The sequence below is a fragment of the Ranitomeya variabilis genome, chromosome 3, assembly GCF_051348905.1.
Source record: "Ranitomeya variabilis isolate aRanVar5 chromosome 3, aRanVar5.hap1, whole genome shotgun sequence".
NCBI lineage: Eukaryota > Metazoa > Chordata > Amphibia > Anura > Dendrobatidae > Ranitomeya > Ranitomeya variabilis.
Window position 1 is genome coordinate 569,278,609 of NC_135234.1, and position 18,274 is coordinate 569,296,882.

At 37.7% G+C, this 18,274-nt stretch overlaps 1 protein-coding gene across 5 annotated transcripts in view; it reads right to left on the bottom strand.

Moving 5' to 3' along the window:
- SCEL (sciellin) overlaps positions 1 to 18,274 on the bottom strand; it is a 118,216-nt gene that overhangs the window by 61,996 nt on the left and 37,946 nt on the right. For 2 of the 5 annotated variants that reach the window (XM_077297199.1, XM_077297200.1), the window contains exons 6-11: positions 16,404 to 16,469; positions 11,313 to 11,336; positions 11,151 to 11,213; positions 4,486 to 4,554; positions 3,319 to 3,351; positions 2,651 to 2,725 (exon numbers count right to left, since the gene is read on the bottom strand). In XM_077297199.1, the coding sequence (XP_077153314.1) occupies positions 2,651 to 2,725; positions 3,319 to 3,351; positions 4,486 to 4,554; positions 11,151 to 11,213; positions 11,313 to 11,336; positions 16,404 to 16,469 (330 nt within the window). The remainder of the gene's footprint in view (positions 1 to 2,650; positions 2,726 to 3,318; positions 3,352 to 4,485; positions 4,555 to 11,150; positions 11,214 to 11,312; positions 11,337 to 16,403; positions 16,470 to 18,274) is intronic. The other 3 variants (XM_077297202.1, XM_077297201.1, XM_077297203.1) reach the window with 3 other exon arrangements.

The following is an 18,274-nucleotide window of genomic DNA, read 5'->3' on the forward strand; positions in this document are numbered from 1 at the left end:
ATAAGCCACCTAGAATACCGGCTCCTCCGGTGAGGAGATTGTATGTTTGCCTCCTTGACTGCATGAGCACAAGCTGCTATCTGCTCAGCAGTTACTGTGTATTCTTGTGGAGTTTAACAGGACACAGTCCTTTCTTTATAGCGACTCTGTGAAGCAACAGAGATCGCTTCTACCGCCATATAGTGCCGCCGTTTGCCAGCAGCAGGTTCTTTTCCTGCACGGTGGACGGTGGTATATTTACTCGGTGCGTTCCGCCAGCCCTAACAGTGGCTGTGTGAAGGAACAGCATTACTTCCAAGACTCTTTATTTTTCTTTATGCTGAAGATTAATTCTTAATGACATTGGTTGTATAATTTGGGGTTGTTGTCTTGCTGCAGAATGAATTTGGAGTCAATCAGACACCTCCCTCGTGGTATTACATGATGGATAACTATCTGCCTGTATTTCTCAGCATTGAGGACACCATTATTCCTGACCATATCGCCAACTCCATTTGCTGAAATGCAGCCTTAAACTTGCAAGCACCTTCCACCATGCTTCATTGTTATCTGCAGACACTAATTATTGTACTGCTCTCCAGTCTTTCAACACATCTTCTGTTACAGCCAAGTATTTCCCATTTTGACTCATCAGACCAGAGCATCAGCTCAAATTTTTCTGCACCCCAGTTCTGCTGTTTTCATGCATAGTTGAGTCACCTGCTTCAATGTCAAAGGTATGGTAATTATTGCATGAAGACCTCTTTTGGACAGACTTCTCAAAACAGTATATGGGTATAGCTCGATTCCACTGGTTGCTGTTAGTTCTAAGCTGATCTGTTAGTTCTAAGCTGATTGCACTGCTGAACATCTTCCAATTTTGAAGGGTGGGAAGTAAGCATAATGATTGTTTCCTGTACTGCTGCACTAATTTTTCTTTTGCCAACCACAAAAGCGATTGAACAAGCACATTTTGAAACCCCAGTCTGTTTTGAAATCTTTGCCTGCGAGAGACCTTACTGATGCAGGATAACTGTTGTCTTGTTGCTTCGCCCAGTCTTGCCCTGGCGTTTTAGCTGTGACATGAAGCTGTTTTCCTCAACCTCACCTTTTTAGCAGAATTTGGCTATTCATCACAGCTGTTTCTGATTCAGTTAAAGACTGTTTCAGATTACATATGAAAATGATGATCATTATCATTGGTTTGGTATCTAAATATAATCCTTCAAAATCCCTAACTTTGTCCAAGTGTACCTAAAAGAATTGATGCTGTATTAAAAGCAAAAGATTGTCACACTAAATAGTAATTTAATTTAGATGTGTCTTGTTTATTCACTTTGCATTTTCTTTGATAAAAAAGAAACTATTAACTCTTTTGTTGTTAATAGGGAAAGCATTCTTATTTAGAAGTATCTTTCCACAAATGTCTAATTCTTTCGCACTGTAATGTATCTCTAATATCAAGTTTATAGATACTGCCAGATTGTCATCATTTAAGTATTTAGGGAACAAATTTAGCATTTCCATAATAATGTCAGGCAGTGTTTTCAAACTTTTTCATTACAGAAACTAATATGTTTTCCATATTCTTCCAAATTTTCATTAATTTTCAAGTATCTGTATAATAAATGGGATTTTATTCTAATGCATGGTGCAATTTACAACTAATGCTAAGGTATCTGATATACAAACTTTTAATTGCTGCTATTGTTTTTTTCACACTTGTTATTTACCTGATGCATTGCTAACCCGGCTGTCAGTCATTGCTGGGACATGGTTACAGCCACAACTTACTAAGTACTGAATCTGCTTCAGCCACACCTCTAAGACTGAAAGTCGGAGGCTGCCAGGGGGAATAAAGTTAATTTCATCCCGGCAGCCAGGTTTTCAGTGCGTCAGCCACACAGCTTTAGAACCTGCAAATTCACCTCATATCTGCAGGTTAATAGTTTTGGGGACATGATATGTTCCTTTTAATAAATTCAATTTTTATAAGATTCATTAATTGATTCATTTTTTAGTCTACAATGTTTCAATAAAAATATATTTTTACAACATTCCAATCAATAATACTTGTAAGATTTAAAGCGTACCTGTCATTTCAGATAACCTTTTAGAATAAACTGTTAGAAGTCTATTTTGCGCCATTATATGACTTGTATCCTGTATTTTTCACAAATTGTGTGTCACTTCTAGTTTTCAGTTGTCACTAAGCTGGATGGTGAAGACTAGGTGCTATATCTCTCATAAGCAGGATTCCTGTTTTTATATAACTCATGCTCAGAAGCTTTCTTGAGTATACTACTGAATAAAGCAGTATTAAGCACTGTAGCTGTGAATCCAGCAGTGGTAAAAATAAAACACTTACTAGAAAGCAGTCTAGTCACAATGCTTCTCACTCTGCTCTTCCCTCCTACTCTCTCCACTCTTCATAAACCTAAATAGGCAGCTGCTATCTGATCACTAAATGAGCTGCCAGACCATCTTGTTTTAATCAAGGTAGATTTTATCAATTTTTAGAGAAAATAATGGGTTCAGCATGCAGGGAGAGGAGAAAAATTAGTTTATAAGTAGACAGGGAAGCATATTTCTCACAAACTTTCTGATATTCGCTGATACTAATGATTTCTGCACAGGGTATTGGAATAGAAGTGACCAAACAATACTCTACCTTGATCTGGCACTATCAACAAAGGCGGCTCTGGGTTGTTTATCTGTGGTCCTTGTATCCGATGAGTAAATAGTGCTAAAAAAAAAAGATTGGTTGGTTATAAAAAGGACTTGTTTTGTGACAAAATTTATTTTCTATCATCTATCATTACACTAGCCCCCACCATTTATCATTATGCATATCGAGAGTCTATTCAACCAAATGTTTCCTTTTTTTGTTCTGAAAAGAACCGACCATTTTTAGCCTGTGTTGCATCTGATTTATTTTTCATCCAATTAAAAAAAACTATAGGAGGTTAAAATACGTGATTTTTTTTTCATAAGCAAGGGATGTGTTCAATCAAATGAAAAACAATTGGAAATCAGATGGCTTTTGTCTTCATTCATTGTAAACAGATCCGTATATACTTGAATGGCTGATACTCATTCCCAACAACAGGAGAGTAGGAAGTGCACTGAGTTTAAAGGAGCATACACAGGGATTCGAAAAAAAAGGGATATTTAAATAGTTTGATTAAACTTTAAGGATCCGTCCAATAATCATTTAATAAACAGACAACAAACTGATGTGTAAATATGCCATTTTCCCATAACACCAGTATGTATTGGGAATGTATTGGCCTTAACAGTTCCTGTAAAGTAAAATTAATATTATGAAACAATACTTACATTTTTTGCCCTTCTGGTTTGCCTGGGACAACCCTGTTGAAAAGTAATTCACCAGCATGAGTATATTATATATATTGTTACTTATTATATAATTTCTCAGGAATATTTGCATTGTAGGATATGCATTAGCCCTTATTAAGGGCTCATCATTATTACAAATAACTAGTAATATAAAAACATAACTAAGTAAATAAAATCTGAAAGGTGATGATATGATTTATTAAGCAGTACCAATCCAAAATTAAGTCACGTTTCAGCCTCAAACATAGACCTTCATCAGACGGATTGCTGAGGTGTAGAGGTAACAAAGTGCAGCACTGATAGAGTGATTGTTAGTCGTTTTCTATTTCTCAATTTTCTACAAATTCACATAATACCTGCCCCTTTTGACTGATTTAGCTTTATTCTTGTCGGCAAGCATACTAAGCCTCTTTCTTACTAGGAAACATATTGTATCATAGCCCTTCATTTATGATAAAGACGTTATTTCATTTTTTTAATTTATGTGAAAAATGTCCAATTCAAAATGTGAAGGCTGTAATCTTATTAATATAGAGAAAAAGAGCAGCACATCAAAGAAATAAAATAATGGAATCTTCTTTATTGTATTACAAAAATGGATACAAAAAATCCATTGCATTGGAAAAGATTCACATGAAAGCCATGAAAGACTGATGCGTTTCCAGCTTAACAATAATGCCTTTACTATTGTTCCGACTATGAGTATGTGCGTTATTGTCAGTGTTTACTGGCTTTTCCAGCGTAAAGTTTTTTATTCTTTTTTTATAACGGATGTACCGCTCTTTTTCTCTATGTTTGTGAAGTGGACGGTTTGCTGGAGCACTGGTACCCATACACACCAAGGCAGGGAACACGATATGGACTATGGATGTGATGAGCCTTCCCTTCAATCCACACTTGTCAACCCAGGGTAATTTATTTGCACTGAACATAACCGGATTTGTACCATCCTGCCATGGTCCCATGCCTAGACACTAATACCAGTAGAGAAAGATGAATGCAAGGATGGCAAGGTATTTTTTTTGTCCTTTATCTACTGTTTAATACTGTGGTTGTGTCGGTGTTATGGATAAGCTATAAATGAAGATTTACATCTAATTTTTAATTATTTACATTTAAAAAGTGTTAAACTTTTTTTTCTCTTACTGTCTAGTTTCAGTTGTTGTAGTGGTGGTAGTATTGGTGTTGTTGCTGTTTGGCGGAGTCCACGATTTTCTGTTTGTGAACATAGCATATAATAATAATATCAATTCATTGTATTTCACTAACAATACTAATAGAACAGCAATCTTTAAATGCACATTCATAGGTAAAAATAATTAGTATATATAGAACTTTTTCTCTAAATATATATTTCAAATACACATAACATCATTCAGTTATATTATTAGACTATTAGACTTATTTATATATTTTTTCATTTACTTATGTTTAAAAAAAATAAAAATAAATGTATATATACATATATACAGGGTGGGCCATTTATAGGGATACACCTGGGTGGGCCATTTATAAAGTTGGATCCAAAATGGCCGACTACAAAGTGGCCACCATGGTCACCACCCATCTTGAAAATTTTTCCCCCTCCCAAGTGCTAATGTGCCACAAACAGGAAGTTGATATCACCAACCATTCCCATTTTATTTAGGTGTATCCATATAAATGGTCCACCCAGGTGTATCCATATTTATATATATACACTGTATATGTTTAGTAAAAAGTTCCCACTTGGTTTACATTACTTTTTGCACTGGGACGCATATAGTATTGTCACTGGCAGTGTCGCCTTGTACATTTATTTTATTAAACTCAGTAGCAGCGCAGACTGGAAAGAACACAGAATTCATTCACGATTCTTCAGTAACTAAGGAGTACAATGTTCTGAAGGAAGCCAAAGTAAGCAACGCTTGCCCAGCATAAACAGTGATTCATACAATTGTTCATTATGAAAAAAAAATCCATTGAGTATTCCCACAGATGCAGATTTATTAAAACACAATCAGCCAATTATAATTTATTAAACTTGTGTAACCTATTGGGCAATGTATTAAACTTGTGTATACCATAGTTACACCAAAAGAGTGTGTTGGAGCCTAAGTGCATCAGTCAAGTTATAAAAAAAGAGACAACTATGCAAAAATCTATATAAAAAATATTTTAGAATGATTGTATCATATTTTATTTTAGATAAAGCAATTTTTAATTGTGGTTTCATAAGAGAATATATAGCGGTTCCAGAAGATTACCTGCACCAATGCTTAGAAACTCGACCTTCTCAACACAACCTTACTCCCACCAGCCCGCCACTAAAAAAGTTTACTGGCTTTTCATATTTTAGCAATATATTTTTAGGTTAAAAAAATTGTGTGTTATAAAGGTTGTCCACTACTTTATCATTGATGACCTATCTATAGAATAGGGCATCAATTTTTGATCAGTCAGTGTCCGACACTCGACGCCCCAGCTGATCAGCTGTTTTCGGTGTCGGGGTTGGCAGCTACAGGCCAGAAATATTCACATGTGAAGCTGGCCATTATCTGATAGTAGCTGAAGCAGGGTACTACACATCTGCCTCCTATTCAAATCAGTGGAGGCAGATGTCTAGTACTTTGCAGCAGCCACTACAAGAAGACCGAGCAGGTCCAGAAGTGAGTATTTACGGCCGGCGGCTGCTGACGCCGACACCGAGAAGAGCTGATGGGTGGGGGTGCCGTGTGCTGACCCCGATCAATCAGAATTGAATGCTAAAGTAGTAGACAACCTGTTTAATTAAATTCCCAATTTTTGATTGTAATGACCAGAGCTTTGTTTTCTAATACACAGAGCTCCAAATCTCAGCATATATTTATGTCATAATGTCTACCTGAAGCCACCAATAAAGAGTATAAGAGAGCAGACATTTAAATTCAAAAATAAAAAAGTAAGCAGTCAGCTCCCCCATTGGTGGCTGTAGGCAGTCATGTATTGCTTATACTCATGCAGGAAATTTAGAGCTCTATCAGTAAAGTAGAGTTATTGTCACAATACCCGGGTATTAATGCTGCAGGGGAACTGCACCCAGCAGCAACGGAGCTGGACCAGAAACCGGGTAACTAACATGAACACCAATGGGACCTTTCACATGAGACAGAGCGATCAGGTAAAGCAAAAAAAACTACGATCATGTGACAAAGTGGGAGGCGGTCAGGGGGCGGAGCCAGACACTGGGGAAACAGAGAATGGACAAGCACAAAAGAATAATGAAACAAACAGAGGTCTTAGTCAGGAGATTACAAGATATTAACAGGGAAAGTCAAAGAATAGTCAGAAGCCAAGCCAGAAGTCAGTAATCCAGGGAAACGAATAAAGCAGGTGACAGCAAGACACAAAGCAAGCCAGCACACACTTCAGAGGTCAAGCATACAGACTGCAGAAAAACCTATAGCTGACAAGGATACCAGGTTAGGAGCGAGTATAAATAGCCCTCCCATCTTGAAAGAGAGGCTAAGAACATTAACCCTGAGAGTACAAGACATAACCTTGTCCTAACCATGACAGTTATATTATGAACTTAATCAGTACGGAATTATGGACCAGTTGATTGAAATAAAGAAAATTATTTTCAATAGTGGACATTAGCTGCTAAACGTGCTGACTCCAAACAGTTACTGAATCCTTGGTGTTGAATAGAATCGTTGACCATTATTACACATCAGTCATATTTGTGTGACAAGCTGATAATAAAGCTTAGTAATAGAACTGGGGAGCAGCTACAAACTGGCTGCCAGTGTAATGCATCATTTTTCCCTTTACAACCTGTAGTTTTCTATTAGTTATAAAAATACTTTCAGACCTTGTCATGGCTCACAAATAGCAATCTCATTTTCTCTACCCTGTTGTAATGGATCCAGCTACATACTAGTTCAGGCTATGTTTGCCATCTGAAAAAAATGGTCCCACTTACCTTTAGCATTAAATTAATATGCTAGTGCACAAATACACTGTGACCAATCTACAAAATACTTACACTGTGCATTAGCACACAGCAATTAAAGAGGGTGTCCACTACTTTAGTATTGATGACCTATCCTATTGATAGGTCATTAATGTCTGCTCGGTTGGGGTCCAACACCGGCACCCCCGCCAATCAGCTGTTATCGGTGATGGCCGGAAGCATTCATTTGTGAAGCTGGCTGTTTTCTGATAGTGGCTGCCGAAGGCTGCTACACATCCTATTGATTTGAATAGGAGGCGGATGTGTAGTACCGTGCCTCGGCCACTACGAGAAGATGGAGAAGCTTCGCAAGTGAGTACTAAACGCCAGCGGCCGCCATCACTGATAGCATCTGCTCAGCGGGGGTGCCGCAAGTCGGACCCCAACCAATCAGACATTGATTACCTATCCTAAGGATAAAGTCATCAATGTAAAAGTAGTGGGCAACCTCTTTAATAAATATTTAAATTCCACCATTGCTCATTAAAGTAAGGGACATCTATATGAGGTCACTTTGTCATGGTTGGATCGCTTTTACACTTTTGATAAAAAAATGAAACCAAGTTCCTTATATTTTTAACATGTACAACAATAGTGGAGTTCATGTATTCATTAGTCGCAGTGTGCTGACGCATAGGGTATACGTACATTGTGGTGTATTGGCCACCGCATATTTGTGCACCTGTGCATTAATTTATGCTAAAGGTGAGTGGGCTCTTTTTGGTCTATTTTTTTTCTAGTTTGCATTGAGATGGGGATGGCCCCCTCCCGAGCTATGCACCCTTATTCACCCATCTCTTCCAAAAAAGTTTCATTGTGAGCTAAGCCTGGTTCCTATGTCTTCCCCATTTCACATGGGCACATGGAGAGGTATTGATTTAAGATTATTCATTCAGTTCCATTCCACAGGTGTATTGAATCCAGCCCCTTCCCATGCAGTCTACCTTTGCAAACATTTGTGAATGAACAGTTTATTCTAAAGAGCTCATTGAATTCAAACGCAATATTGTAATTTTATGCCACCCTTATTACAAGTTGGTTTGTGAAATATCTACCATCCTAAACATTCTAATATCAACTGAGAGTGCTATTATTGAAAATTAGAAGTGTTTAACCCCTTCCTGACATATGACATACAGTTATGCCATATGGTGTCTCAGAGTAGATGATGGCTGTGATATTCAGCTCCACTTACGACTGTTATTCTCTTTAATGCCGCTGTCAATCTATGATAGCAGCATTAACTGCACTTTTTTTGCAATTTTGCCACACTAGAACATTTTTACCACTTTCCAGTACATCACATGATAAAATGAATGGTTTAATTCAAAACTACAATTGTTCCCACAAAAAAAAAAGCCCTAATTTTGATATGTCAACAGAGAAATAAAAAAGTTATGGCTCTTCAAATGAAAGGAAAAAGCAAAAAAAAACAAAACACAAAAACGGAAAATATCCAGGTTGTGAAAAGAGGTTAAAAACCAGAGCATCTCCATGAATTGTCAGGCCATGTAAAGTTACAGAAAAGGGACACCAAGGGCTGAGGTATATAGTGCTTAAAAGTCACCAACGTCCTGATAATTCAATAACTGCAGAGCTCCAAACCTCATCTGGTATTGAAAAAAAACTGCACCTGGAGCAATGGAAATATGTTCAATGAAGGTACAAATCACACCTCTATCTAGCAGTTTTAAGGTCAAGTCTGGGTTTGGAGAATGCCAAGAGAACATTACCTGCCTGAATGCACTGTGCTAACTGCAAAGCAATGCTATAGGGTTGTATTGTAGTGGCTGGCCTAACTCCCTTAGTTCCAGTGACTGTTAATCTTAATGCTTTGGTATACTAAAACATTTTAGTTAAGTGTGTGCTTTTTGGGGAGGCCTTTTTCTGTTCCAGAATGACAGTGCCCCTTTCAAAAAAATCAAGGTCCATAAAAGCATGTTTGGTGTGGAGCAAAACAACTGGCCTCACCACCATGACCTGACCTCATGGGATGAACTATAAAGGAGATTGACAGTCAGGTCCTCTAGTCAAGTAACCTCAGAAATGTACCTCTGGATGAATGAGTACAAATTTCTACAGACAAATGCCAAAATCTTATAGAAATCCCTTCCAGAACAGGAACATTCTATAGCTGCAAAGCTCCATATTAATGCCCATGGATTTAGAATGGGATTTCATAAAAACTCCTGTAGGTGCCCCTAAACTTGTGTCCATATAGTGCGTATATATATATATATATATATATATATATATATATATATATATATATATATATATATATACACTCACCGGCCACTTTATTAGGTACACCATGCTAGTAGCGGGTTGGACCCCCTTTTGCCTTCAGAACTGCCTCAATTCTTCGTGGCATAGATTCAACAAGGTGCTGGAAGCATTCCTCAGAGATTTTGGTCCATATTGACATGATGGCATCACACAGTTGCCGCAGATTTGTCGGCTGCACATCCCAAAGATGCTCCATACAAGGCAGGATGGATCCATGCTTTCATGTTGTTTACGCCAAATTCTGACCCTACCATCCGAATGTCGCAGCAGAAATCGAGACTCATCAGACCAAGCAACGTTTTTCCAATCTTCTACTGTCCAATTTCGATGAGCTTGTACAAATTGTAGCCTCAGTTTCCTGTTCTTAGCTGAAAGGAGTGGTACCCGGTGTGGTCTTCTGCTGCTGTAGCCCATCTGCCTCAAAGTTCGACGCACTGTGCATTCAGAGATGCTCTTAGGCCTACCTTGGTTGTAACGGGTGGCGATTTGAGTCACTGTTGCCTTTCTATCAGCTCGAACCAGTCTGCCCATTCTCCTCTGACCTCTGGCATCAACAAGGCATTTCCGCCCACAGAACTGCCGCTCACTGGATTTTTTTTCTTTTTCGGACCATTCTCTGTAAACCCTAGAGATGGTTGTGCGTGAAAATCCCAGTAGATCAGCAGTTTCTGAAATACTCAGACCAGCCCTTCTGGCACCAACAACCATGCCACGTTCAAAGGCACTCAAATCACCTTTCTTCCCCATACTGATGCTCGGTTTGAACTGCAGGAGATTGTCTTGACCATGTCTACATGCCTAAATGCACTGAGTTGCCGCCATGTGATTGGCTGATTAGAAATTAAGTGTTAACAAGAAGTTGGACAGGTGTACCTAATAAAGTGGCCGGTGAGTGTATATATATATATATATATATATATATATATATATATATATATATATATATATATATATATATATATATACACATACACACACACACACCCCAATAAGGAAGCGCTTGCATATGCTGTGGAGTTTTCAAGAGAAGTCTGGTAGGTTCCATTCTTCTTCCTTAATAAGATCATGAAATTGGTCAAGGTGTAAGTGTTATTAGACCAGAAGGATGAGTAAGGGGCACATAAGCATTGAGAAGTGGTCCATTTTGATTTTTTAAGTGGGCTTCTCACCATGTAAAACTCAGTTCTCCAGTTGTGTTTTACATAGCAACAACTTGCCAAAATGTCAAAATAGTCCAAATCTTGTAACATTTGAGCACAAGACTCCATATACCATTCAGATGATGTATAGAGTCAGCTCTTCTGAGAGTTATAAACTCTCAGAGCAAAAGAATCTCACCAGATTTTGTTGTCTATCTGCATTTTGCGTGTTCCTTACGTGACTGTCAGACTATTTAGATGAGCCAGTAGTCAAGAATGAGCTTTCTTATGAACACTCATTCGTCGAGCATTGGCACATCTAACTTGGCTATAAAACGTTCAGTTAACAACAGTACATAACAGTAAGGAGGAAAGTAAGGTATAATCTGTTGCCATCATGGATTCCGTACCTTTTGGATTCCTCTGTAATAGTTGTCGTTGTTGTTTTGTTACTCGGAGCCCAGGATTGTCTACTGAATGTAAAAATTAATTCATTGTGTCAGACTCACAGCCCAACAAAAAATGAGTAATGTACATGACAACCCATACCTATAATTGAGAAACATTCGTACCTTTTGTTGGTGGCTTCTGGTCCACTAAATGGAAACAAAAACATACTTTAAGGAGGCATTAAAGAAACCACAAACTGTAACTTATGTAAGGCACGTAGGATGATTATTGTGTATAAAAGTTGTTGTTTCCTCAGGTTCTTTACTGCCATACTTACATGATTATTATAAAGAAAGGATCATACTCATTACTAACATTAATTACATCTCGTGCTGGAAATTGTCTTAGTCACGATATATGCTATTCCAGTCATGATAATGACGGCTGGTGCCCAATAGGTGGCGCAATTAACTTTGACAATGACTGAATACCTTTAGCAGGTCACTCTCTTAAGAGGACTGTCCCTGTTATTGTGTCTATTGTTTTATCTTTAGCAATTTCCACCATTAAACATCTTTGAAAAATAAGAAATATGAAGCTTAGTTAAGATATTAATTACTTGTGCATTTACTAGTTGTTTTATCTGAAAAGTGCCTTCTGTTAATATAATTGATTAATTTTATTTTTTAAACAATTTTACACGTAAAATGTGTGTTAAAGGACAGTAGGTAATTAATATATTTAGTGTATTAGATCAGAGATACAAACAATATGTTATTAGAAATTAGGGGCAAGGACAATAACCATATGAAACTGAGTCAATATCAAAGATACAAATCTTTTCTTCATTTCTTATTCTTTTAACAATCTTTTTATCAATATTCACCCTTTGTATAAGCTACATTGGCAAAATAAATTAAATATATATTTTATAATATGTCTACCTCAGACCGTATGATAACTGAATTAATTTAACCTATATTTTAGTGTTACATTATATAATGTAATTGAGTTCATCATAAAATAGCTCTCCAGTCTTAATAACTAGAGAACACCATATGTGCACTTTTTAAAGAGGATCTGCCTCTTCTGTCATGTCTAATATAATAAATGCTTACATTAAAAAAAAACTAAAAAAAAACAATTATTAGGAATTATCTTTCCCTAGCTCTCTGTGATGTGATTGTTCCTCTGTTATTCCTCTGAGAAAGTGGGGCTTTACCGGTTGGCGGTGTCTCTACACACCGTCACTGTCCAGTCAGTGCTGAAAGAACCAGACTGTACAGGGAAACACTCTTTTGACTGGAGGAATGGAAAAACCAAGTTAACAATTTATTTATAAATTTCCAGAAGGAATAATATATATCTTGGTACCGTGTTAGCCAGTAGATAGAAAGATGTTTAGAATTGAGAGTCCTCAGTGGTTCAACCACTGAGGACTCTCAATTCTAAACATCTTTCAGAAGGAATAAAAGAGATATTATTCCCACAACCATCTCCCAGGACTTTTCCCGATCATCCCCCACCCTCTGGAACTCACTTCCTCAGCATATCAGCTTGTCCTTCAGATGTGGCCTGAAAAGATACTGCTTCATGAAAGCCTACACTGCAATATCCCCGCTGCCAGCTCAGTACAACCTGCAAGAACCACACTGTCGCCTCGACACTACCGGAATTGCTGCAACCCCCCAACCTATTGTCTTCTTCCTCATTACCATGTAGATTGTGAGCTCGTGAGTGCAGGGTCCTCTCTGTACCAGTTATGTTCCTGTTAGTTCATTTATTGTACTTGTATTTTTATATATGCATTGTGTGTAAACCCTTATCACATGTACAGCAATGTGGAATTATTGGTGCTTTAAATGAAATAATAACATTACATAATACAGAGTTCTAGGTAAAGATGTAGAATAGTTATTTCATTGGGAATAAAAGCATTTACTAAAATAGACATGTCAAGAGAAAGGACAAGTCTTTTTCTAAAAGAGAAAGATATACATCAAACACACTTGAACGTATATATTGGAATAAAGGTATCAGTGAAGCTTATGCTAAGCATGTAAAGGACAAGTAAAGCTGCAGCATGCAAGTGGTACTTACTTGTATAACATCATTATATTGCACTTTATAGACATTGTAAGTCCCAATGGGGAAAGTGATGGCAATCTAAATTCCCTATCAGCATGTCTTTGGGGTGTGGGAGGAAAGCTGCAAACACCGGGAGAACATTCAAACTTCTTACAGATGTTGTTCTTGGTGGGATTTGAACCCTGGACCACAGCACTTTAAAGCAACAGTGTTAACTACTGAGCCAACATGAGCAATGTGATTGATCCATAAGTCTGGAAATAAAAACTGTTCAGTAAAAATAGGAAGCTTAATCGAAATATCAAGTCGCAATCAAAAACCTATGAACCCTGATGAGGTGAAGTTCCAGTTTTTAGCTATTCAAAAAGTAGAGCAGTTGTATTATGGTCGTACTCATTATATTAATCTTGGCAGGTCCTGGTAGCATTCATCCACTCTCCCCAATGGCACATGTCAGAGGAAACAAAGTTGTTCTTTAACATACCTGAACTTTTGTTCTTGCAGGAGAGAAGGCTCTGGCAATAGAGAATTTCCTTCTCACCAGTAAGTAAAAATATGTCTTGGCTGGCAGTTGCCATAAATGTGTGACCAGGATCTACAGCTTGCTCCTGTATTTTGTGCTCAAATTCATCACTATTTTCAAAATATCTTCTTACTAACAGTGAATGACACAATTCTATGTTACCCTCAGAAGCTCAGGACCAATCAAGACCTTGGTATGATGTGTCCATAACGGGAGCTCCATCCACCATTTTGCTTATGCTGCTTGTTGATTTTATGATGCATTTTGGATGAATAAATGAATAGAATCGTCTCTCTGGTGCCTTAGAAATGCGTTGTTCCTGGGTTGGTATATTGTGTTAAGGTACCTTCACACGAAGCGACGCTGCAGCGATAGCGACAACGATGCCGATCGTTGCAGCGTCGCTGTTTGATCGCTGGAGAGCTGTCACACAGACCGCTCTCCAGCGACCAACGATGCCGAGGCCCCCGGGTAACCAGGGTAAACATCGGGTTGCTCAGCGCAGGGCCGCGCTTAGTAACCTGATGTTTACCCTGGTTACCAGCGTAAAAGTAAAAAAAACAAACAGTACATGCTCACCTGCGCGTCCCCCAGCGTCTGCTTCCTGACACTGACTGAGCTCCGGCCCTAACAGCACAGCGGTGACGTCACCGCTGTGCTTTCACTTTCACTTTAGGGCCGGCGCTCAGTAAGTGTCAGGAAGCAGAGGCTGGGGGACGCGCAGGTGAGTATGTACTGTTTTTTTTTTTTACTTTTACGCTGGTAACCAGGGTAAACATCGGGTTACTAAGCGCGGCCCTGCGCTTGGTAACCCGATGTTTACCCTGGTTACCAGTGTAAAACATCGCTGGTATCGTTGCTTTTGCTTTCAAACACAACGATACACAGCGATCGGACGACCAAATAAAGTTCTGGACTTTATTCAGCGACCAGCGACATCACAGCAGGATCCTGATCGCTGCTGCGTGTCAAACGAAACGATATCGCTAGCGAGGACGCTGCAACGTCACGGATCGCTAGCAATGTCGTTTCGTGTGAAGGTACCTTTAGTTCTCAGTCTGGAGTTAGGGTTAGGGTTAGGGTTAGGCAGGAAAGTTTCTACTGCTGATTTGCTTAGCTGGCAGAGGATTGCCTTCACTGATACAATGTTAAATCTAACATATTTGGATATTATCAGATTGAGACAAATTTTCAATCTATGCTTGTAAACAATATTTCTATTCAATGGCAGCAAGCGGAGAACATGGAAATTGGAAGGAATTAAAGTGCAAAGAACATTACAATAGTGTATATTCTTTGTTATACAAGTTTGGGACTGCCCATTTAATGTACAGTAAAGGCTTACTGTGTGAGCAATTACTATGAAATTAAACTAGCTGTAAGTGATGCTGATAACAAGCCTCAATGGCTGTAATCTAATTAAATTCTCAACTATGCTCCTAAAGATGGCATGGATATGACATCATCAGAATAAATCACCAATTATGGCGCCTGGTATTCTGTAACTAGACCTTTCACCAGGGGCTGTAATGCCCAATGCCCTTTAATGTCTGACATGCTCGTGCATCATTAATTTAAGCTCAGTAGGCCATTTTTTAGGCCACTTCTTTACCTACTCTCATTGTACTGAATCGGTTAACCGCACAAGAAGTGATGTGACGTGCTATTGGCCAGATTAGGGTGTAACATTAATAAATGCACATCTATTATAGTGCACTTAGTTCCATTCAACATACTTAACATGGAAACTGCTGGCCAGTATCATTACAGGCGTTTCTGTTTCATAAGTTGTTAGGAAATCTTTCATTAACATATAATTGATTCTGAAGTGTATACAGTCTGTTTCCAGCAGCAGAATTCTTTTAATATTTTGTATTGAGCTCTGTATTTCTCTAAACATTTGAATGGAGTTTGTATATTCTCTTCTTGGGTTTTCCTTCGAAAGTCTGATCTCCTCCCACACTCCAAAGTATACTGATAAAGAATTTAGACATATATGGATAACAATGCCTGTAAAGTGATGCGGAATATAATAGTGTTATATAAGCAAGAAAATTAAAATAAATAAATGAAAAGTAAGTAAAATCAGCCTCCATTTATCAAAAATATATTTCAGTCCCATAGTGTTATCTCATCCAACTTAACTCGGAAACTTTTAGCAACTTTCATGAGACCAGCGATAAGCCACCCATCCGGTTTACTAATGGGCGGGATTATGATGGGTGGGTCGGAATATCACTGGGAGGTAAAAGTTACCAATAATTAGGATCGGTCAAACTGTCAGATCTTAAAGAAGCTACAAAAACAGCATAGCAGATTTATAAAAAAAGCCACCAAGCTAAATGCAAAACACTGAATATAGCCAGCTATAATATTGACAGGCACTGCATGATTTCACATCTGTGAAGATTTTCTTGGACTTTTGTATATTACATGTCCCGTTATGTCAGCATTATTAGCTTGGCTATATAAAGTAACTTGTAATGTGAGCTCCATAGTGGGGCGCTAATGATCATTGATTCAGTGGCAGAAGTGCAGATGCAGATCAATGCTCCAAATGCAACGCAACATTGACAAGCTGAACAGCAACCTGTCAATGCAAGGCTAGCCAGCAGCCACAGTCAGAGGCACATCTGTGGGCACCTTCGTTTTTAGGCTCTACCTCATGGGGACTCTTTCCAGAGTGGCTGCTTTATTTCCTCCTTCATATGTGTTTCTTGATGGAATTCTGTGAGGAAATATGGAACCACAGGTTGTAAACAAAAATCACAGATTATTATAATCCGTGTTACGGTACTGGAGATTATGGCTATGTTCTGTAGAATTTGCTGTAATGAAATTGTAATGGTTAAAATACAATGGATCTTTTCTTAAATCTCTACAGAACGTTGATTTTCTTGCTTCTTGTGTCTTGGCATACTGTATGTAAAAATCTAAATGGAGCCAGGTTTGCTAACTTGGCTTTTTACGTTTTCTGGACAGTTTATTAAAAAAAAAAATCACAGACGGATGAAATTATTTACTTACACTTTGTAAAACCATAATAAGTCATAAAGATTATAAGGGATAATTTTGACAAGCTCCACTCACTGTGAAATGTAAAATGATGATAATTGCAGTCAAAATAATATGTAGAACTTTCTTTAGCCTCAAAAAAATCACAGCCCCTTCATTTTTTTACAGACAAGGCAAAAAAAGTGTCCTATTTTTATGGACTTTCCTTGAATTTCTGGATGGATAGTAACAAATTTGAGCAAATCTGGCAAATTTAGATATCTTCAGATTTGTCTCGTCTCTAATGTTGGTACATATTGAAAATTCAACTCTGGGGGAATGAGTTTATGCTTAGGGTGTATAACTGCAAAGTTGTACTTTCTTCCGTTTGTTTCTATATTCTTTCTTTAAACTATGATTATTTCTAAGCCTACAACATCTAGATTTCACTGTTATGCAAAATACATTAGTAAGTCATTTCAAACTACCCTTGTCTTTAAAATGCTCCATAAATTTCATCAGGCCGGGTTGAAGATACCAATTTTACAATCATTATGATGATCATTACTAAATTCTGAGCATTACTTACAAATGACTAAATAGATTAATGGAATGTTTAACTTTTAGTCCTACAGCGTTATATTAGCAGTGTTACATGGTATTAATTCATATGAGTTGTTAGTGAGTAAAAGTTTAAACATGCAAAAAGCTTGGCTCATGTACTGTATTGTTACATGTGACACATTTCCTATTTAAATTCATAACCAGACTTTTTTCTTATTCCATTGATCACCTAACATTACTTTGAATCGATATATCAAGATAAGATATCAAGAAAATATAAACAAATATTATAAAATAAAATACCAAATAATTTCTTCATTTTTTTGGCAGCTAAGTCATTACTGAAATGATTCTGGAGTATATGAAAGTGGTTTTACATAAATAATGCACAGTTAATATTAATATATTCATAAACGCATGTGTATAATATGTTTACATTTTGCTTAGTGGTCAAATTACTTAATTAATATTTGGGAAGACTGGTTCATGATCAAGACCATCAAAAACCTCCTGCTGCGTTCTCATGGTCAAAGTGGGAACTAACTTTTCTGCAATATATAGTTTGACTTTCTGAATTTATTAAATTCTCGTACTCTGGGGCAGCCTGTGGGGGGTCTTCATGTGGAGCTCTGATTAGATATTCATCTGTATGACTTCGGACAAATCAATGATCCCTCAGTAACCTGCCCCCTATTTTACATACTTAATATAATATGGTTTGAAAAAAAAAATCACATTCAGCAGGCAGGCGGCTGCGGCTCCTGCGCTGTAGCGTGATCACATCTATAATATCCATTTCATTATTTTCTTTAGGGATATAAATTTCTTCAGAAAAATAAAATCTTTCTCAAAATGGCGCAAAACATGCCTGCGCAGTAGCAACTACCGGCGATCCGTTAGATGCTACTGCGCAGGTGCCGCCAGTGCCATTTTGATGGAGACAAATATTTCTTTCCTCTAGCAAAATGGCACCTG